The sequence below is a fragment of the Styela clava genome, chromosome 7 (genome assembly GCF_964204865.1).
Source record: "Styela clava chromosome 7, kaStyClav1.hap1.2, whole genome shotgun sequence".
NCBI classification, from domain to species: domain Eukaryota; kingdom Metazoa; phylum Chordata; class Ascidiacea; order Stolidobranchia; family Styelidae; genus Styela; species Styela clava.
In genome coordinates this window covers 5,598,163-5,621,099 of record NC_135256.1, presented here as the reverse complement: position 1 = coordinate 5,621,099, position 22,937 = coordinate 5,598,163, and the positions used below count along the sequence as shown (strand labels likewise).

General features: G+C 36.0%; 3 protein-coding genes across 3 annotated transcripts; 2 read left to right on the top strand and 1 right to left on the bottom strand.

The window, feature by feature from the left end:
* Window positions 1-1,515: 1,515 nt before the first annotated feature.
* On the bottom strand, window positions 1,516-15,200 carry LOC120327843 (uncharacterized). Its single transcript, XM_078114256.1, has 18 exons — window positions 15,088-15,200; window positions 14,164-14,230; window positions 13,820-13,933; window positions 13,264-13,398; window positions 12,196-12,353; window positions 11,343-11,466; window positions 10,794-10,920; window positions 9,587-9,753; window positions 8,691-8,942; window positions 7,733-7,771; window positions 6,952-7,046; window positions 6,063-6,220; window positions 5,117-5,202; window positions 4,143-4,296; window positions 3,584-3,686; window positions 2,776-2,918; window positions 2,142-2,282; window positions 1,516-1,763 (listed from the first exon to the last, which is right to left on the bottom strand). The coding sequence occupies exons 2-18, from the start codon at window positions 14,225-14,227 to the stop codon at window positions 1,574-1,576; spliced, it is 2,250 nt and encodes a 749-aa protein (XP_077970382.1). The 5' UTR covers window positions 14,228-14,230; window positions 15,088-15,200; the 3' UTR covers window positions 1,516-1,573.
* A 979-nt stretch (window positions 15,201-16,179) lies between these two features.
* LOC120327846 (tubulin-specific chaperone A-like) lies at window positions 16,180-17,907 on the top strand. Its single transcript, XM_039394206.2, has one exon. The coding sequence runs from the start codon at window positions 16,269-16,271 to the stop codon at window positions 16,581-16,583; it is 315 nt and encodes a 104-aa protein (XP_039250140.2). The 5' UTR covers window positions 16,180-16,268; the 3' UTR covers window positions 16,584-17,907.
* Window positions 17,908-17,922: 15 nt separating this feature from the next.
* Window positions 17,923-22,230, top strand: LOC120327845 (tRNA (carboxymethyluridine(34)-5-O)-methyltransferase alkbh8-like). Its single transcript, XM_039394205.2, has 5 exons — window positions 17,923-18,932; window positions 19,227-19,383; window positions 20,109-20,237; window positions 20,718-20,908; window positions 21,624-22,230. The coding sequence occupies exons 1-5, from the start codon at window positions 17,923-17,925 to the stop codon at window positions 22,156-22,158; spliced, it is 2,022 nt and encodes a 673-aa protein (XP_039250139.2). The 3' UTR covers window positions 22,159-22,230.
* Window positions 22,231-22,937: the final 707 nt, after the last annotated feature.

Sequence of the window (22,937 nt, the reverse complement as noted above, 5' to 3'; positions counted from 1 at the left end):
CCGCAAAATAAGATTTAGTTCTATTTTTTTTCAAGAGAAAATTGAAATAAGACACTGTCTTATTTTCGGGGAAACATGGTATACGCCAGTGGTTCCCAACCTTTTATGGCTCGTGGCCCCCTTGTGGGGCCTTTCTGCACTCGTGGCCCCCCTGTTCACAATCCAAAAAAACTAGACGTGTTGGATTGTATTATGTTTTTACGACCTTTTAAGGAATGCAAAAACCAACCAAAGCTTTTTAGTATACAATCAAACAGAATCTTGCGCTTGGGACTGTCTTACAAGGTTTTTTATGGGAGGTACAGTCTTTGATATAGCTAGACGAATGTCACTGTTAATATAAAAACGGCTTTGATGGTAACAAGAATAAACAGATTCGTACAGATAGGTTGTGGCAAATTACTTTCTTGCTAACTAACAGGTAAGAGTACAAAATGCCACTTCAAGATCGGGCTTTCCCTCCGGCAGAAATCCGAACTTGGCCAGTGTTGCTTTTTTGTCAAATTCAATTGCTTGGCAGCCAAGAAACCGATGCCCACGTCTTTTACCCAAGGATATGTTTTGTCACGATGGTTTTGGAGTTTAGATGGGCGTATTGATTCACTGCTAATGTTCTGTCATCTCGATTTACTTTTGTAAAACCAAAGCCAACGTAACTGTTGTTTCATTTTCGTATTTTGGGCATTATGATCAAGAATTCACTCTGCGACCGCAAATAACCTATTCAGGTAATGAAATTGTGGTGAATGTCTGAACAGAGGATTTTATTTTAAAAGAAAAGTATGTAAATGAAGTTGTTTTATGATTAAATATTGGCCTTGTGTCGTGGCCCCCCTTGAACAGCTTCGTGGCCCCCTTAGGGGGCCATCGGCCCCCGGTTAGGAACCACTGGTATACGCGAATCTTTGCTGCTTGGCGTCTTCCATCAGACTTCAGAAACTAGTTTATTATATATATATGTCAAATAGGCTCAGGTTTTTCGACTATAACTGGCAATGGCATCGGCTACTATATATTTCAAGAGACTTTTTACGAGCCTTCCACAAGGCTCTGTACACCCAACTACTAATATGCGAAAAGTTCCCATAATTTTAGAACAACATTTGGAGCCTCTCGAGCGCGACGATCGCAAGAAGCTAATCATTTTGGAAGAAACTTAAGCTTTCTGGTTCGGCATCGCTTGTCCAATTTATTACACCCTGATTGGGGATCGATTCTCCCCTAATTTTGAGGTGTGATACCACGCTGCATTTCCTAACTCACGTATAATTGTATTTATATGGCAATATTTATCAGTGTAAATCGTCTGTCAAATACATAACACAATTTTATAAGTTAAAAATAGATTTATCGCTAATAGCAAAATATTTACCACCCTCTAAATTTTGAAACACCCCCTTAAAATGGAAAGCTGGGCAACGGACATGGGCTTATGAACCCGGGATGCCACATTTACGACCAACGCCATGATCGCTACTTAACAACAAGGCTCTGCTTCGTCTTAGTAAAACATAATAACACAAGAAATGTATATATTTATAGTTGCAAAGTTTCATTTTAAACGTTATTAACACTATGATAAAGAACTAACATAAATATCTGTATCATCGAATATTCTGGTATGTCGACAAATAAGATCAGATTTTCCGTCTCCGTTGATATCAAGAACTTCAATTTTATCAAATATGTTCATACAAAAAGGGCCTGCGTCATCGTGTTGGTAAAATGCTCCACCTTGAATCGACTTGTAGATGAAATTCCGTCTGTTATATGAGATAGGATCTACATATTTATCCCGGGGGAGAGAAAATACGGCTTAATCATATGGCCTCCCGCCCGCTTACCACAGGGTTGGTATGGGATTAGTTAGTCATTTATTTGTTTTTCGAAAGCATGGAATTGATGGTGGAGGAAGCCGTAACCGACCAGCGGTTACGTGAACCACACCACGGCGGCGAGGAGTCTAGCAATCCTCTCGCACATAAGTATATCCCACGGGATACGAACCTGCCAACTCACGCAGGGTAAGTGAGCGGATTTCTAACGCTTAGCACGATATGCCACACCGCCGAGCTTATTCTGAATAGTTAATTTGAAGGACACAAACAACGAACTATTTTGATTAAAATCCACAAACTTACGTCATGAGAGAGTCCTTGCAGAAGACATCATCTGATCGATCTCCGTTGAAGTCACCGATATAGATATGATCGATCGCACAGTTTAATCTTCCCATCCAACGCATGTAAGATGTTCCATCAAAGTTAGTAAGAAACACTTTCCTGAAATTAATAAAATATTAAATTTATTACCGTCGATTTTTTCGTTGTTTTCCCTTTTACTCTAAAAAAAAGCTGTACAAACAGTCTAAAAATGGAGTCGATAAAATATGTAAGACGATCTTTACTTTCCACCGTCGAGGTGATGGATAATGTATTTGGCTTTACCATTCAACTAAAATATTCCAGAATTGCAACCTTTGTGGCTGCGATGGGTCAGACATTCCCATATGTCCCTCACTAATTCTAGAATTAAAGGTAATTAAAACCGAAAGGTCCATCTGTGTGAAAAAGTGTTTAAACAACTGCACAAATTCCAATTGTTACATAAATTATTAAAGCTGATTGGTCATTGATACGGAAATAATCAAGGAAGTCGATCTTCGGGGAAACATCCATTAGACAATATATCAATCAAATCAATGCAACAAGTTTGGGAGGTATATGTTCGATTTTACCATTAGAAATAGTCTCAATATTCACTAGATACACTCACAGAAGGTCAGCACTTTCTCCACACATTGTATCAGTCCTTCCATCGCCATTAAAATCTCCAATAAACCAGTGATTATTCGGCAGAGGATCGCACATTTCATTTGCTATTATTGTCGCTTTCTGATCAAACCCCTCGATGAATTTCTGATTCAATTAAAAATAACACGATTAATGGTCAAAAGTATGCACTTGAGCGGGCTCAACTTATCCAAATACAAGCCAAAGTGACAATGAGGCAAAAATTGTCCACATGTCTACTTAAACAAGGATCTCAAAAAAACAGGCTTGCATAAAAAATGCGAAATAGTATATCATAATGGGTACTCCCGTAGTATGTGTATCAGGCTCGGGTTAGGTCATGATTTTATTCCGATATACCTTAATTTAGTTCTATTACGAATTCGGGGGCTGTCTGTGTTAGTCAAGTGAATATACCCCCTGCCCATAGGTTTTAGTTCCTTTACACAACTTGATGTAAAATGGGCGAACAAAATTAGTTACCTCCATATCGGTACACATACTTCTGGAGCACCTAGTAATGTATGAAACCATAAAGTTGAAGATTTTAAATGAACAGGCTACAGCGATAAACTATTTGCCTAGTCATGTCAAGTTTATTTTTTCTAATCGAAAAAAAAAATTAGTCATATACTAACATAGAATGTCCTTTAACAAGAAGTAACGAACCCATTTAATACAGTTAGTTAGGCCACACTGAGTAAACCTTAGAATCCACAAGTCTTAAACAAGTATATAAACAAACGGTTACCCAAATATCCATCTGATATTAGTCATGAATTCATAATCACCATTTCAGAAAGTTTAGGAGGAATAGCTAACGTCTCAATGTCATCAAGATTCAAACTTCGTACTTTTGCACTGCAAGGACGATCGCACATTTCAATATGGGTTCTGAAATATTATTTGATTCAACTTGCTTATGAAGACTGGCAATCTGCAATATCTATTCCACAAGAAGCATTTAATTCTACAATAACTAAAAAAAAAAATAGCCCATTCAATGCTGTCAAAGTAAATCTAAAGTACGATTACATAATTAATGAGATATTTCGAGAGTAAGATCTTTTAAAATTTTCCATGGGAAAAAGAAAGATAATACCATGGCTCAAATACGAGGCAAATACGGCTGATTGTTCGGACACCAGCCCTATTGTGTCCGGAAACAACCGTATATTTGTTCCAAAATGCTTCAACTGATACCACACGAGGGTGCCACAGAGCAATCTATGAATTATAACCAAGTTATTTAATATAGAAAATCGAAACTAGCAACAAATGCAGTATATATTATTAATGTCATTCAAAAGACTCCATATTTGCCTTCCTGTAAAGTGTAAACATACTTACTCAAATCCACGGTCATCAATTTCTCCTTCTGTGCATTTGAATGACTTGCGACCTTTCTTATCAAGGCATTCTCTCTTTCTAACGCGAGATGATTTTCCACATGTTGTCATGCATTCGCCCCAGCTTGTCCACTCAGAAAATAATGGTTTGTCGTCTAAAATTGCGAAATGCAGAAAAAAGGGAATGTAAAGGAACAATTGCTATCTCATTGAAAGTGTAATTTAATTGGCAAGATATCAGTAACGCAAAAAATAGCCTTCCCTATATGTGTGCATATATTATGTTTCATGGTTTGAGAAATGATATAAACTCTCTTTTTCTATAGATCCTAATTATAATAATATCAGTAAAAACTCGGAAAGAAAGAAATACATACATCTATAAGCAATCTACCTTGCACCTTAGTGCTATGACTCCCAGGTTGCAAGACACTTTACTGATGCCACCATTAATTTAGCTCAACCTTGATAAATAATAGAAATTCATAGCCCTATGGGGAGAGAGAGAGATTTCTTTTTTCGTCAACTAAAATAAAATAACAGTCATCGTAATAATAAAAATAATAAGAAGTAATAAAGTAATTGGTATAGACAGGAGAGAGTGATACGACCAGACGGTCATCAAAGTCAACTCCCCCCCTTCAAGCTATTATGTTTAAGATTCCCAGTTTCAGATGACTAAATGTTGGGGTGGAACATTCTAGAATTTAAAATTATATTCTCAAAATGGAAGAATAAAATTGGGGAGAGGAATGCTAGAGTAAATCATTTTCATTTGTGTATGAGGAGTGGGATTTCAAAATCTAAAGAGATTTCAAAGGTTTGGGGGAGCTGACTCTGAGGATCGTATCGTCTATACCAAAAAAATTGCGTATGTCATTATTGTGTATTTGTTTATTATTGTTGCAATGCTCGTTTTTCTGGTTGACGAAAAAATAAATCTCTCTCTTTAATAAAATATTCTGTAACACAAACCTTCGCACTGTTCTGTATTACATTTCTTTCCTTTTGATTTTCTTCCTTTTCCTCTGCAAGCTCCTTTCACTGAACATTTACGATATCTGACAAAAACAACAACTAAGCTCTTGCACTGATATTGCTATTCCTTTTTACTTTTTCCTTTTGCCAAAATTTCCATTCCACACTATATATCTAACTCAGGGTGGTCCAAACCCAGGTTCGCAGGCCACATGAACTTATATATTCGCAGAAGCACTTTCTTCGTTATGAAGAGTTTGAAATCTTAAACTAAATGTAGATATAGAAAAACTTTTTGCACAATTTAGTGAGTTTTTGCATGTTTTGGCTTGATAAATGACAAATAATGATCTATGTGTTTGGAAAATAAAAGTGTAAATAAAATTCTGGCCCACGAACAATGCAAGAATAATTCTGTGGCCCCGGAAGCGGAAAACCTTGGACCACCCTGATCTAATTTGTTCTGCATATTTACTGGAACTAAACCTTATACATATATACTCTGAGAAAAATTGGTTAACACTTAGAACACTATGCATAGTAGGGTAAGTTTATTTCTGCTACAGCATCCTTGCATTGTACGCATATGAATCCACTAGAACAGGGGTATTGAGGGAGGATTGGGGGTTGGTCTCGCATAACCTCTACTCATATTACTGATGACATTACTGCATTTCACCAGGAGCAAGAAAAGACAACTAGATACCATGAATTAGTGGTTCACAACCTTTTTAGTTGAATTCCCATTTCTATACAGTTCCAGTAGTTGTGTGTATAAATAAGAATTATGGCAATAATAAAAAATAAAAAAATATTGGTAATACTAAAGCAAATACGAAGCACAATTCTCCCCAAAACTGACATAATTACTCTCTCCTTGAGATAAATATGAAGTATACTCTATTTTTATATTTGAATAAAACTAGGATAGGAAACTACGTACTTCATCATAATTCCAGTTCCACAACTTTTGCTGCATTTGCCCCACTGACCCCATGGCTTCCACCTTGCTTCCTTCACAGTAATGTCACAAGGTCTGATCTGACATGTTCGACCTTCTCTTGATCTTCCTTTACAACCATATGATATGAAGTCAAACATCTTAAAGAAAAAGAAAACAAAGTTTTCACTAGTCAGAAACAATTGAGGGCACTCAAGAAGTATGTGTACCAAGCTGGAGGTAACTAATTTCGTTTGCCTACTTTACATCAGTTGTGTAAAGGGACTGACACCTATGAACAGGGGGTATATTCACTTGGCTAACACAGACAGTTCACAAACTCATAATAGAACTACGGGAGTACCGAGTATACTACAGTATATTCCTATACTTGAAGTGGACTGATTTAAGCCATTTTATCATTTTCTTTCAAGATGAATGAGAAGAATCCGATTCTTAAATCTAATTAACAATGCCATCAATATCATATACCGGTAGGTAAAATATTGGGTCTCGCGGAAAGGGGTTTTAAAAAAATAAAATAAAAGTGTAATTGTCTTCTGGGGGCTTCAGCCATTTTTAAGTGGTGAAAATTTGAAATGGATTAGTCCATTAGTTGCAGAGAAAGCAATTTTTTACAACAACTAGCTGGATGTTGGCCCGCTTTACAATGATTTAAAGTCAATAAATATTCAATGTTGGTTCGTATTCAATGAAGCAAATTTTATCGGTCTTCGAATTAAGAATGAATATAATTTATTGAACGGGTGTTTAGCTTGATTCAAATAATATTGAAATAAAAAATAACTCTATTAAAAGAAATGAATGAGTAATATTGGTTTTCAATAGTATTTGAAATGATAAAAAAGTCTAAACTAACACTCCAACATACTTTGCATTGCCTGGTTCTTGTCCGTATGGAAGGTCCGCATGTTTTCTGACATCGACTCCATTTTGACCATTCTGTCCAACTCAGTGCAAAGACAGCTAAATTAAAAGATAAAAAGGAAATAAAATTCAGCGATTATGTGTATTGATATTATTTAATATGTGTAACAAGCCGGTAGGCGCCCTGGATCTCCGCTGATAGTTGAGGCCCGCACTTAAGCAACCGGTTACCATAGAAACTTGTGATTCCATAACGGCAGTGTGATTAAGTGAGCGGGTTATCAAAACTGCCAGTTTATGTATGCGGTTCACGTTTCATAGACATTCTTGCGTGAGTGGTATACTGTAGCTAATGATTGAAATAATAATTACTAAAATCCCTAAGGCTTTTCCAATTCACGGAGTATGGAGACAAAAGACAACTTGTTTGAACGAATATTTCCTTCTGCGGAGGTTAACGTTCTTGAAATTTCAATTTTATACTTGGTTGACGATAAAACCACAATGAATTGTGAGAAAATCAGAAATTCATTAACGAGTGATGCGGTATTTAAATTTTATTTCAGACTTTCGATGAAGCGCACATCCCAAGGGTGACAGGATAACACATACGTGAAATTTCATCCTGATCGGTCCTGCCGTTAAGACGCTGCAGCTTAGACACACAGACAGAACGAGCGAGAATAAGGGTCTTCCATAGCGAAGATCCAATTATTTTATACCATTGTGGAGTCCAAAACAAACTATACGTTAAATGATTTCACCCTAATTATAGAGAAAGTTACCTGATCTTGTATCAGCCACCATTGACCGTTGGACAGAATCTGAAAATGAAGTTTTATTAGAAATCTATGTTGGTTATTGCATGTATTATATAATTGTACGATCCAAAACTGTGACAACCTAGTTTAGCAGTTACTAACCGGAGGCCTGTAGCCCCCCAAGGAGCAGTTGACTTGGGGGGGGGGGGGCAAAATGCTGAAGAACCCTGGCTCTCCCTAGTTTCATAGTTTCATTGCTTGATAAAGTTTTTTCACAGGGTATTTTGACTTTATTGAGCAAGAATTGTTTGGACATAATGGGATTTGGAATCTACCAATCAAAATAACACTATAAATGCCACTGAAATGATAACCACGGGGGCCATGAGTGCTAAAAGCTTCCGGAAAAGGACTACAACCCACGCAAAGTTGGGAATCACTAAAGTTGGTACTCCCGCAGTGTATGTACCAGGTTAGGGTTGGGGCATAATTTTATTCCAATTTTCCTTATTTTAGTTCTATTACGAGTTGGGGACTGTCTGTGTTAGCCAAGCGAATATACCTCCTGTCCATAGGCTTTAGCCCCTTCATACAACTTGATGTAAAATAGGCAAACAAAATTAGTTACCTCCATATTGGTACACACACTTCTAGAGTGCCCTAAAATTTAGTTCAAAATTCAATAGTTGATATTGACTCTATGTTTTAACTATGAAGTCAAATAATCTGAAATTTCACATCTCAAAATAAATACCAATCTTTTTCTTCTTCGGAGTGATAACAAAAAGTCTCACTAAAACAGTTTAAAAAAACACCATTAAGTCCATGCTTCTGAAAAGAAATGCCTGACTAATCCCATACCCGACATGGACTGATAAACAACCATGGTAAACGGAGAAGATGTGGTTCGCCATGTGATTAAGCTGTCCTATCCACTTTTCTCTCTACCAGAGTAAATAGGTACGGTAAATCTAAAACATACTAGCTAATGAGCTTTCCGGTGCACCATCACAATATGTCGAAACTATGTCTTCTATATCATTAGCTGTTAAAATTGATCCTCCTCCGACAATTGCTTCTTTTGTGTCAAGATCGAGCATCGTTGGATCAACTTTCTCTTTGTGGGTTTTAGAGAAAGCGTATCCATCCAGTGTCATGATGCTGTTTTTGTCAAACTCCGAGTTTGAGATTATGTAATTCTGTGGGTTCAGCTTATTGAATGCATTCTCATATGCTGAAAAAAAGTAAGTTTTCATCAAATGTAAGGTAGATCTTTTCAGAAGGAATGATACTACTATTATAGCACAAGAATCTTTTTTAAATAGGCGGAATGGACCAGTAGTGATCCGTGCATTCAAGATTATGGATTAGAAATATTAAGCCACATGACCCATACCCCACAAAGAGTGTAATAAATTAGATAAGCTATAACAAATTGAAAAGATATCGGTCATTATCAAATCACCATTGGCCACTTGCCATTTTTATGTCATCATTGATGATACCTTGATGACAGCACTCGAGTTCAATTATCAGTTATACAGACGATCAGTCAGTAGTTTATTTTTTTTTCCACATACCAAAAATGCAAAGTGTGCATACAGAGTGGAAAAACAGCATTTCAGCGTGACAGACAAATGAGACAATGTAAGTCAGAATGTATTTTTCAAAGCACAAAATTCAGTACTTCAATATATAGGAATTTGGAATGCTGTGTCTCTAAATTGCGGGACAATATGGCAATACAGGGTTTATTAATTCCTGTCAACTCAGTAAATTAGTACAGGATTATCATATTTATGATAGGGAAAGAAAAATGAGAATCTAACACAGTGATACTATCAAATCAAATATTCAACAATTCTTATGGTCAGTTACCCGGGTCCACGTTATCCCAAACTATATTAATATAAGCATCTCTATCCTCTCTCATATGTTCATGATGGAATCCTAGCGAATGCATGAGTATGTGTAATACATGAGAGTATGAGTAGCATGAGGCAACATTGAGGATGTTTCTTCCTGGGTGTCGCGAATAACTCGCACTGAAATTAAGATGAAGGATAGGATTTACATATTTACTTATCGGAGAGCCGATAAGATGGCTTAATTATATGGCAAACTACAGCCTCTCATCCAGTTTCCAGTCCCTATCGGGTATGAAATTAGTTGGATAGGTTTTTGTTTTCAGAAGCATAGACTTGATGGTGGAGGAAGACATAACCGACCAGAGTTACGTGAACCACCCTACAAAAGTGAAGAGTCTAGATATCCTCCCACACATAACCATACCCACATGTGATTCGAACCCACGGAGGGTGATCAGAGGTGGGATGGCAAGCGTATTCCTAATGCATAGTACAATGTGCCACACTGTCCAGCCTAAATGAATTCACAATCCATCAATTGCCACCAGAGAGTCCAGTGGAACATTTGCATTGCACTACATTTTCACTTAGATTCTATGTCATAAGTTGAGATTGCCAAATGTAGTTCTTTTTTGTTTTATGTCTAGACCTCATGTGAAGTTTTGAAAAGTTTCCTGTGTGTTTGTCTTGTGTTGTCAATTTTTTGTATCATGGCGGACTCCCAATTCAATTTCTTTAACCTACTTATCACTGTTATTTACCCTTGGCAAGATTTGTAGATTCGGATCTTGTGAAGGTAGATAATGTGCAAGAGAATTAATTGGACTCCTTCTTGAATCCATAGTAATTTTTAAATAGGTAATTTCTTGAGAATAGTGCTTCTCAAACTTTTTAAACCACATCCCCTTCTAAGAATTTGTCAAGTCTTGTGCCACCTCAACAATAACTAGCTTACAATAAACTACAAATACCAGATAGTAGGGCGAAAGTATGTTTTATTCAAAAAACACGTTGCAAATATGTGGATGGAACGTAAATATCCGAAATAAAAAATGTAAATAGCTAAGGCGGGCAGGATCAAATCTAACAAATATTTTTATTTTCAATTAGCTTCACACCCCCTCAAAAAATTGCATAGCTCCCCCTTGTGGGGCGCCCCACTCTTTTGAAAACCAAGGCTTTAGAATATTTCAGTAACAATTGAATGAAATTTTTACCTGCAATCACCATCTCCATTCTGAATGTGCAAATAATCAGGATGATCCGTTCTTGGTATAAACTCTATGCAAGTCTTATCTCTGAAGATGGCAAACGCTTGTAATATTGATTCCTTGTGCTCAGGATCTGCAAAAGTACAGAACATTATTACAAATGTCTGCTCAAATCAAGGTTGCAAGTCATCACCTGGATGTCTGGATCTTTGGCTGAAAGATTTGAAAGCAAACATAATTTCATGTTTTTGATAGAGATATCTTATACAGCAAACAACACAAGATTCAAGCGATGAGTACCAAAGTCATGGGTAGCCATTCTGGCATCTGAAAACTACATGAAAATGTTTCAAATAGTCTCTGCTATTAATAAGCACGGCCTGTAATTCATAGTATTTAACATGGTCAAAGACATAAATCATTGGTACCACACCTGAAAATGTTCCTGTGGCCCAGAAGTGGGACCGAGGGTTTAGTTAAATAAGTAGAGTTATTGAATCTGCATAAGGTGCCACAATTTATGCTCAATATCAAACAAATCTGAAGCTAACAAACCTAACTTTTCATCTAAATTATAAGGTATCTGAGGACGACCATTCAGAACATATTCATTCCAAAGTTCAATTCCACTTTCTGGTTCAAAAACTGCAAAATCTTCTGAGGGATCTTCATCCATTTGCTGAAAGTTGATGAAATCAGATAAAGTAAATGGGATAAGTTTAGAAAACAAAAGTATCATCGGAACGTAGTATGTGCACCAGGTTAAGGTTAGGCCATAAACTCAGGTACAAATACTACAGGAGTCCCTTGGCTAGTCCCCGAACTCCTAATATAACTAAAATAAGAAAAGTTTGAATAAAATTATGGCCTAACCTTAACCTGGTACACATACTACATTCTGGTGTTCGCCATCTTGATACGCAAACTTCAGGAGTACCGAGGAACATATGGTAAATATGATATTCAAAAAAATTCAAGTAATACACTTCTGGGAAATATATCCATTTACAATAACTGCACATTTGAAAGATTAAAAGAACATTTGTGGTAAAATAAAAAAGAGATTTAACTGGTTGGAACATTTTGGACCGTACATTGGGGCTATCAATTGGGTTTTTCATATTCATCTTGGAGGAAAGAAATCTGTTAGGTTATTTTTCATCCAGTTCTCATCCACTCCCCAGTCCAGATCGACTCTCGAATTGGCTATCAATTAGCAAAAGGGGTACAGAATTGTGTAGTAGAGGACCACATAAATGCCCAGCAGTTTCAAAAAACGCTCTGTGATAAAACAAAGCAACCAGCAATCCTTTCACAGAATTCAAACTTTTTCAGGGTACCATAATTTCTGATGCTTAGAATAATATGTCAACCGTCAGGTCGTTCTTCTTCCAGGGATAATACTCACCTCTAAAATAGCAGGAACTGTCTCTTCATCAAATTGTACATCCAACTGCATGATGCCATGGGTTGCACATTTACAACTGACAGCGCATTCACCATTCATTTCAAAACCTAGTGGACATGGTGTTGCACATGAAAGAACATTGAATGTGCAATCATTACCTGTAAAAACAAATTTTAGTGAGTAAGCTTGTTCGTTCCAGACTCAGTTGGTTTTTACCATCAAACCAAAAATTGTATCAAACATGCGATGAATTGTTGAATTAAAATACAGAACATTGCAAAACTTCCATTAAATGATGCATTTCCAGAATATTAAATAGAGCAACCTATGACCACTAGTAACATGTGATTTGCCCATGCAACTCAGACATTGGAAATATTCAGACTAATCCTTATCCCGAATCATACTGAGAATAAGAATAAAACTAATCAATGAGAAATGGTTGAACAGCTGCTTCATTAATAAAAAGAAATCAACATAGTACATTCCTGCTCAAACACTATAGATAATAAACGTCCAGGGAAGTAAAACCTTGAACCAAATCTGAAGTAACTGGTGTGGTGGCATGGTGCTAAGCATTAGGAATACGCTCAACACAGCACCTCTGAATACCATGCGTGTGTTCGAAGGCTCCATGCCAAGTTAATTATGTGCGAGACGATTGCTGGACTCCTTGCCACCTAGGGTGGTTCACGTAACCACTGGTCAGTTACAGCTTCTTCCACAATCAAGTCCATGCATTTAAATTAAAATACCTGGCTAACTAATTCCATACTCCCATGGGCTGCTAACCGGACGAGAGGCGGTATGATTGAGTCATCTTATCGGCTACCCCACCCCCCAGAATAAATATGTAAATCCTATCCTAACTATTTCAACCTCTGCCCCACGACCACCACCCTCAATGAATAGGGTGAGCTATAGACAGAATAAGATTGTAGTCTGGACAGTGGTTGCTTGCACTGGGACTTGTTTGGAAATAAGATGTACATAATCCCATGAAATAAGTAAAATGATGGAGTCAATCACATGTTTTATCCAAGTAATTCTATGAACAGTGGATCATACCTTTTATACATCTGTTGATATCAACAACTTCGGGAGTTTTATTCAAACCAGTTCCTTCTAATATTTTAGTTCTTGTATAATCTTTTATTCGATCGCATAATTGTTTTTGATGTTCCACATACCTAGATGATTTCACTGAAACAAAGAAAGATTAAATGAAACATGTTACATAAAAATGATAGTGAAATAAAATTGAATGAAAATAACAATGAAACTATTTAAAAATATGAAGTGATATATAAGTTATTATCTGGGGGCATGGTATGAAGCCATAGCTGAGAGAAAATGAGATAAAGTATGTAAAGTAGCCTGCCCATGCGTAAGAGATACAATTCTAAATCCTTATTACGAGGCCACAGATTTGGTTTTCATTAAGTCAACAATTATCCTCAAGTAAAAGGGAGTAAATTGAACGGGGTTATGCAAAAAAATAAATGAGATAAAATTATACATTATTCCTGTAGGTTGCAATGACTGAAGATTGCCTTGTATGGTGGGTGCCCTATTTCAGTAAATGACAGAAAAAATTGAGCAAACAGTGTAATCATAGAGATACCTTGTAATGACAATCCAACTACGATGGAAAAAACGATGACGAAGAATATCACAGCAAATAATATTCCCAACATAACTTTTTTTTGAACTTCCATATCCGAATTTCCGTTTCTACCTGTTAATGTAATAATAAAAGATAAAATTATTATGCAAGCTTTTACCTTGTGAAGGTGGGTAGACTCTCTTGTTTTCGAATGATAACATCATTCCTCTATTTCAGACACAAAGGCATAACGTTAACTGCGGTAATGGGGCAGACATAAGATAAATTATATTTGGATTCATTTATAAAGATGATAAAGAAATTGTACAAATCTGTGGTATGTATAAATAAAAACATTAAACCTCCAGTAGGTGTATTATCATTCTTTTCTTCATCTTTGACGTCCTCAGAAGTCATCGCAAACATAGACTGAATGGAAAAGAGTAGCGTCAGACAGCACTCGCGCGAACGGTAGGCGACAAACGTTGTCAGGGGAAACGTAATGCACGAAACCCCAACAACACTATGATTTACTAGGCAAAGTGATCGTAAAAATTTAAATATTTAATTAATATTCGTGTTATGTTTATATTAGTTAGTAATAAATAAAATAGGTTGATCGTGCGGTCATATCGCAGTTATCCTCAAAGACGAAAACAGCTACCGCCAATCTGATACGCTTGAATTACTACACATGGTAATCAGTTGGGGAATCTGGCATTTCGTAGCCGTTTTCGTTTCATTTCTTTGAGCTGCCAAAGGTGAGATAGGCGACGTTGAGCTTTACTAAGTCTGTTCGATTCTTTCTATTTCTTCATAAATTATATACAAATTTTGGTTTTTGTCTTAATTGGTTGGTATAGGCTACGTAGTAACTTTATTCGAGGATTCTTTTTCCAGGCCAGTTTTCCCGATGATACTGTGATAGGATTTACATATACATATAAGTTATATATATTCCGGTATTTATCATACGGTACCCGGTACCGTATCTCGCGGAAGAGGAAATCCGACTAGAAGGCTAACCAATTATTTGTGTGTTTATTGTTTTGTGTACCTGTATGTTTTTCGAGGAAACTTGTAGTATCAGTAGGGTACCGTATATTACAGTATAGATCAGTGGTTCCCAAACTTTTTGAAAAAAGTTCCATGACTGACCCCTTGCAATTTTTTGGATGATTCCCGGCCTTGTGCACTAAAATAAAAAAAACATTATTAAAATATCACAACAAAAAATCAATGCGTCGTGTAGTGATAAACATTAAAACGAACAAAAGTACCGGTACCGTATATGACGAAGTTTAACGAGATGAATGCACTTGTTTTGTTGTAAAATGTTCAGCATTTAAAAGCGAACTGGCATAAACTGCCTAGTGTCTGCTGTAACTCCCTCCTATACCGATGAACATGCAAAAAGGCAGCATCAGCTACACCTCTGCAGTTACGGTAACTTGTATTGGCAACAATTGAACTCTCAGTGATATCACACCCACAGATCTGTGACATCACAATGGGGCAGCGTGATCGAAACAGTAAGTGAAGAATCAGTGTCTCCAACAAAAAGGGGCAAATGCTTATTTGCAAATTTAAGCACTCAATTTTTGTGTTATCAAGCTATGAGCCATATAACAGATTTCTTTCGCGGACCATCCGAAAGTGCTTCGCGCACCCCACTTTGGGAACCACTGGTATAGATGGATAGAGCAGTTTTAAAAGCGGAATTTCACAGTTTGCTGGCCAAATTGAGACTAACTTCTTTTTGACAATGTTCATAATGTTTAGCTTTTTCATTTTCTAATTTAATAAACATCACTAATTCATAATTCTCATTGAATGTGAGTGATAACACATCAATTAATTTGAATATCACTTTTTGATATAATGAGTGATATAATTATGGTCAAAGTTAATCCAACACAACAGGCATTTCTTTACACTTCTAACTTATTCACTTATTTAAATAGATATTGGGGTCTGGTATAGTTTAGTACCACATGCACTTCTAGTTGGTCTGGCCTGACAATTTTTGCATATGTCAATCCTAACCCCTACCTGATTACGTCACCGAAAAATTATGTCATTTCGTCACAGTGGCGTAATAAGGCCAAAGTATGTGGATGGTCATCCAAAACGCGCAGACGATCACCCGAAATCGAGCAAGCTATTTCTCTCATTTCTTGTCACAACGATCACGATAGGAGAGAGATCGTCAGCATTAGCGAGTTCGTTATTGGCGGCACAGATGCCATTATTTGTAATTATACTTTGGCAAGCCCTAATACGTGATGGTGACGTCGTAGTAACATAATTTTTGGATGGCATAGTCAGGTGGGGGTTAGGAATAACATATGCATAATTCGTTATGCTACGTCCACTGGAAGTACTTGTCGTACCAAACTATACTAGACCCAAATATTGTTACTGGTCCAATTCAGGTGATATTGAAATAAATCAACTATCTAACAAAATGGCTGAAAGACAACGAAAACTAAAAATTCAAACTGGAGTTGTGAAAAGAATTGCTAAAGAGAAGGTGATGTATGAAGAAGAAGCTGTGGGTATTGCAGAAAAGATCAGTAAGATGGAAGATGCTGGTGGAGATGAATATGTTATAAAAAAGCAAAAGGAGGTCTTGGCGGAATCTAAACAAATGGGTCCAGATTGTCAAAAAAGACTTGAACAAGCAATAGAAGTATTAAGCGGTCTTGTTGAAACTGAAAAAGATCTGGAAGAAACTGAAGAATATCAAAATGCTGTGAATCAACTAAATGAAGTGAAATAAGCTTTGTAACTGCAAAATATGAATACTGTATTAGTGTTATACATTGAAAATGTGGTTTGAACATGATTTGAAATGAGTATATATACCAATGTAGTTTATGTAGAAAATCACAATTCTTCGAAATTTATAATAAATGCCAGTACTGGAAATATTTAAATAAAATTGACTTGACGAAATTTGAATTTATCCTGAAAAGCTGCTTTGTAAGAATTTACAAATTACTGCTTTTTGCAGACTTTATTTTTGCTGAGAAATCATTTTTATTATGTCCATTTTAAGATGATATTTCAAAATTTTATCGTTGTTAAAAAGCACAACTCCGAATATTTGAATCTATGTTGATTGAAATGCAGAATCCTTTTTCTGGGTATCTTTGAATTTAAACAAAAATTAAATTTTTGATTTTGGCAGATTTTTCTTCAAATGGCAGTCTATACATATTCCCAGGACATCTTAGTTATATCTCATTCCTGAATGATTTTGACTTATAAACTAATTTATGATATCTCATCTGATGTTTCATTCATGAACATCATATTTCACATCTAAATTATAGTTAGACCAGTTGTTCCAATACTGTGTTTACATACTTCACCATTGACAAATACAAATTGAATAGGAAGATTACATCATTTGTTAGCACAGTACGTTCTCCTCAGCAGAATTGTACAAATTCAATTACCGATGTTAAATCCACCTCATAAACAAAATTTTTAAGTGTGATTTTTTTAGACACATTACAAAATTTTAGAACTGCTATTCATAGGGAAATATGCAGGTTACTTCAATCAACCACTTAATAGCTCTTGGTTGCATGAATATCGTATCATTTAAGATGTTGCATCAATTATATCAATGTCAGCAAACTCATGATATCATCACTGCTTAACATGTATTTTTTGTTTCCTTGTTCTGGTACACACCAAGATCTGTAAGACTCGAACTGGTTTAAGTCTCGTATAATATAATACTTTTGAAAGCAGTTTTCAATCTTCATTTTAGTCTCCTTACAGACTTTTTTTTGTTTTAGGTGTATCAATGAGTATCGGTGTATGCTTGTTTAGTATAATTTCAGCTGTGAATATTAATTTCATTATGAACCATGATTAAACTGTTCCATACCATACTTGATATTTCTTTAAGTAAGCATATTGATGAAATGCCGCCTGTTTCAGATTTCATTTCAAGTGTTGGACATGATTTATAGTTGACCCATACCTTGGCTATTCTTATACATTATAATTGTTTGATTGTTCACTGGGTCTTTATTTATCTTGCATGCATATTTTACTATTCAATTTAGTTTTGTAAAATTTTGTTTCAGTATTCTAGCAATAAAATGATAGAAAATTCTGCAAAGTATTCGACCAGATTTCGAAAGAAGTTGGTGAAAGCTAGAACTAAACTAAACAAAGAAGGATTAACATTTTCTGATTTCCCAACCCTGTATATTGTTATATCAAACGGGGGTCTTGCTAATGGAGTTCAAAGAAGCAATTTGGAAGAAATAATAACTTCTTTTAAGGAACTAATCATGCTACCTCAAAAATCCTATGCGATGGTTTCCTTCGAGAACACGAAAAATTCACAAGCCACATTTGAGAAATTACAAGGACATGTATTGAAATCAACTCTGAATCTCGCTTCTCCTAATCCGATATTATATTTGCATTATGTCAACGATTTGAATCTACAAAAATCTGGTGATTTTCAATCACCTGGATGGGATAATGTTCCGGGACTGATTATACTTGAAGATTTTATCACAGAAACGGAACAAATAGAACTTTTAAAATTTCTCGAAGCTGACAGCCCGGTCTCAAACGGATTCGATTGCTCTGATAACATTTTAAAACATAGAAAAGTTTGGCATTATGGGTACGAGTTTCGATATAAACACAATGACGTCGACCCTAAATCACCTTTAGAAAAAGGCATACCAAAAATTTTAAAATCTGTAATTTCAAAAATGAAAGAAACTGGGCATATTGTCAAAGAACCGAATCAAATTACAATAAATAAATACGAGCCAGGACAGGGTATTCCATCACACATTGATAATCCTGAAGCATTTGATGACACGCTTGCTTCATTAAGCTTAAATTCACAGACAGTGATGGATTTTAAAAACTCAAAAACAAAGGAACATAACCAAGTTTTGCTTAAGGAACGATCTTTAATGATTTTTACTGGAGAATCGAGATACAAATGGACTCATGGGATTTGTCCTCGAAAAGTTGATCTTATTCCTGTGAACAAAGATGATGCCGATAAATTAACTTCTGTAAATCGTGGAATGAGGATGTCTGTAACATTTAGAAGAGCTAGGGAGGATTACAGGGGTCCCAGGTATGAAAATTATGATGTTAGCACGTCCGGTAGATTTACAATTTAGTGTCTAAATCTACCATTATCCATTTCAGATTTGGTAAAGCAATAATGTGAACCATAACTGACAGTTCGCTCATGGCATTCAAGTGTAATTGTTTCTATGTACAAATAGGAGGTGGAGTTATAAAAGCCAAATAAAATACTTTCGTGCACTCGAAAATAATGTTAAGGAATTGATGCAACTATACTTGACTATACTTTTCAAAAATATTTTAATTTAATAAAACATAATCAATCCGTTTGTTTTTCCAGCCAAAATCCAGATGTAGATCGACCAGCAAATGAAGTAGAAGCTGCAACATTAGAGGAAGAACATGTTCATAAAGTTTACAATGAAATAGCTTCACATTTTACATCAACAAGAGACAAACCGTGGCCCAAAGTTAAACAATTTATTAATGAGTTGGAGGTATTTGTTCCATTACCTAATAAATATTTTGGTACTGAATAATGACCATTCAGAATACTTCCAAAGTAAGTTTAAAATAAAAAACTAAGTCGCCAAACTAAGGGGTCTGCTTATTCCGCATAACTCTGATCGCACTGAACGAAATGACATTATGCTAGTATAATTCCAACAGCTACAACTCGAACCATGCTATGTTCTCATGATAAGACCGTATGTACAATTTGTAGGGTCGGCTTATATGTGAATTTTTATAATTTCACCCTTTTAGGGTCGTTTTTAGAGGGTCAGCTTATATGCCTGGATATACAAGTTCTTTTGTGTTAGATTAAGACTGTCAATTATGAAAATATTTCAAAGACTTGATGATATCATACTCTTGATAAGGGTACTGTTATTTCATGTTTTCTGTATTTCATGTTTTCTGCAAATATAGCCCTGAATTTATAATTTGTTTGTAGGAATCTTCGTGGTTTGGCTCAGAATGACCTATTCCATGGGTGAGGGGGCTTTGTATCAAAGTTAGACTTTTCCCACAGGTGTCGCTGCGTGATAACCAACATTGTTCGTCACCCTTCACCATGAAATGCCATTTTCATGTTTTTTGCCAAGTTTTTGTTTGCTTTTTGCTTTGCTTTTTGGTGAAAAATAAACTACTGACTGACTGACTAAGTTGTAGGATTTGTCTGACTACTGTGCTAATTTATCCACATTAATATATGTTTCAGGCTCACTCAACAATCATAGACGTAGGTTGCGGCAGCGGTCGTTATCTTGGTGTAAGGCAGGATGTTTACATGATTGGATGTGATCGGAGTCTAAATTTAATCAATATTTGTAAAGAAAAAGGTTTCAAGGTGAGATTCATGTACTTGGACTCCTGTATAAACTTACTAGAAATTACGGATGTAGGCGTGTGCTCTGAACTACATATTTATCCTTTGGGAGCGGAAAGCCAATAGGACTAGTTAATAACATATAGCGAACCACAGCCTCTTGTCCAGTTACCAGTCCATGTCTAGTATGGAATCAGTTAGACAATTATTTGTTTTCAGCCGTAACCGACCAGCGGTTCCGTGTATCACCCTACGGCTGCGAGGAGTCCAGCAATCTTCTTGCACATAATTATCTCCGCATGGGATTCAAACCTGCGAACCCACACAGGGTAATCAGAGGTGCGGTGGCAAGCGTGTTCCTAAGCTTAGCACGATGCGCCCATCTGCCGGGCCATATATGCAACCAGTAATATGCCTGCCACAAACATTTCAAAATCTTCTGTTTGAAACTCCACATGTCTAACTATGATTATTTGACCTTCAACCTTGTGCTAATTATAGGTTTTCACTTGTGATGGTCTGAATCTTTCATTACGGCATGGAATCTTTGATGCCTGCATTTGTATTGCTGTTATTCATCATTATTCAACTCATGAGAGAAGAATGAAAGCGATTGAACAACTTTTACAACTAGTGAGGGTCGGAGGACAAATTTTAATTTCTGTTTGGGCCATGGAACAAGAATACAAAAGGTTTGTTTAGAAGTTGATTTCAGGAAGAATATATTTTAACCTCCTCAGAAATTTGAAAATATATCGGTCATCGTTATAAATTTGAAAGAGTAAAAAGCACGTTGCTATAATCAACCTCTCATTCTCTTTTAACTGGGATAAAACTTCAGTTTTTATTTTATTAAGCAATCAGAACAATTTTCAAAATGAAAATCAACCTGTATTGGGGACTTAGGTCGTGGTTTGTGTTCGGTTGAGGGATTAATTATAATGGATTAAACTATAATGACAATAGGCCAATGAATGTTATACAATCGAGATATGTTAAGTATTGCTTTGTTTTTATACGGCAGGCGTTCAGGGGCGTAATCAGCAATTTTCAAAGGGGGTGGGGGGTTCTGAAATTTTGTGTGTTCCCAAGTTAGACCATAACAGCTTACTAGTCTGAGAAAACCTGGGTTTTGAAGAAACTCGATTCTCGAGGATCTAAAAAGTGTTCCGAGTTACAAAAAATTGCTGTGTACGTTACAGAAAAATGCCCTTTCACATTTAAAATCTCTGATCCTCGGGGGCATAAGTTTACCAATTTATGATTTATTACACATTATGTTGACAGGGGTGAATTAGATTCAAATTTTCTGGAAAGCTGTTATTCCTCACTGTTTAATAGTGCTCTCAGTTTTTGTGCCTTGTTTATTAATTCATTTTGATATTTTACAATCCCGTTTTATTTTAGAGTGAAATCAAAGTATCTGAAAAGAATAGATAACGGCCCAACAGAAAAGGAAATTTCTGTTGTTCCTGAATCAGCCTCGAAACACACGATACAAAATCTTGACAAGGGTGTTGAAATTAAAAAATCTGCCAATATCCCTGCCCCACCAGCAGACAGTCATGCTTCTAATACTGCTGCTATGAATGATTTATCAATTGAAGACAAACAGCAAAGTACACTTCCAGTTCATAAAAACAGAACCCCTTTTGAACAACAAGACGTTTTAGTGCCTTGGCATCGAAAAACTGTACAAGTCTCAAAACAAAAATCAGATCAAGAGTGTTTATTAAAAACACCAGAACTCTCTGAAGATGAAAAAATAAAATCAGAAATTGGTAATCAGTCCAGTAACGATAATTCTAAATTATTTCATCGTTATTATCATGTTTTTAAGCAAGGAGAGTTGGAAGAACTTTGTGAAAGCTTTGATAATGTTGAAGTTATTACTTCTTATTATGATGAAGGTAACTGGTGTGTGATTTTAAAGAAATTATGAGAATGAGAAAGTTTTTTCTTTACATCTTTACTTGCAATAATATTGTCTAGAAAATACAATTATTTGCCATTGCTAGGAGGTCTTTTCTTTAAATCTGGTTTGTTGGGGGTAATCGCATGTAGTTGCACCCAATGTAGCCGCCAGGCTTGCTGCTTTAGAATGCCTTACTTCTGTGCTGAATGTTTTAACCATACACGCTAAGAACAATGGAGTATATTGCTTTTGGTTGCATATCAAAGCTTCGAACTTTTTAAAGATGAGAATGGCTTTGCAAACTATGGTGCAGTCACACAGTCTTGTTCATTATTTGTTTAAAATGGAAGCATTTGAATTCATATGGCATCAGGTTGTTGTGCAATGCTACTTTCAGGGTTTCCTACGCAGCAGTTACCTGACATATACAGGTTCCGCTATTGCTAGATGCGGCAAGGAGCATTTGATGGGATTCTGGTGGTCACCTCAACTGGACAGATTTTATTTTAGCTTCGAAAAACAGATTCTGGCCCATGGGAATAAAAATGCTAATGTATAAACTAGTAGATATCTTGTGAGTTCACAAAGGGTACTTGTTATGATGACCTTTCAGAAACTAATTGCCAATTCTTTCAAGTCAAGAGTTGATGCCTAAAAATCTTCCACTGGTCCAAGTATGATCGATAGAATTTGAGTGCCTGGTAACAGCTGAATGGAGGAGATATCCAGAGCCATCGAGTAAAAATAGGAAGAGCAACCACTAATGCACTTGAAGCTATGTAAAATATATTATTGTGACTCAGACC

Coding starts and splice junctions, on each gene's coding strand:
- LOC120327843 (XM_078114256.1), bottom strand. CDS start 14,227: ATGTTTGCGATGACTTCTGAGGACGTCAAAGATGAAGAAAAGAATGAT. Junction 7,047..7,732: donor GGTGGCTGATACAAGATCAG/GTAACTTTCTCT, acceptor CTTTTAATTTAG/CTGTCTTTGCACTGAGTTGG. Junction 2,919..3,583: donor CTCCTAAACTTTCTGAAATG/GTGATTATGAAT, acceptor TAATTGAATCAG/AAATTCATCGAGGGGTTTGA.
- LOC120327846 (XM_039394206.2), top strand. CDS start 16,269: ATGGCTGAAAGACAACGAAAACTAAAAATTCAAACTGGAGTTGTGAAA.
- LOC120327845 (XM_039394205.2), top strand. CDS start 17,923: ATGATAGAAAATTCTGCAAAGTATTCGACCAGATTTCGAAAGAAGTTG. Junction 18,933..19,226: donor GAGGATTACAGGGGTCCCAG/GTATGAAAATTA, acceptor TTGTTTTTCCAG/CCAAAATCCAGATGTAGATC. Junction 20,909..21,623: donor ATGGAACAAGAATACAAAAG/GTTTGTTTAGAA, acceptor GTTTTATTTTAG/AGTGAAATCAAAGTATCTGA.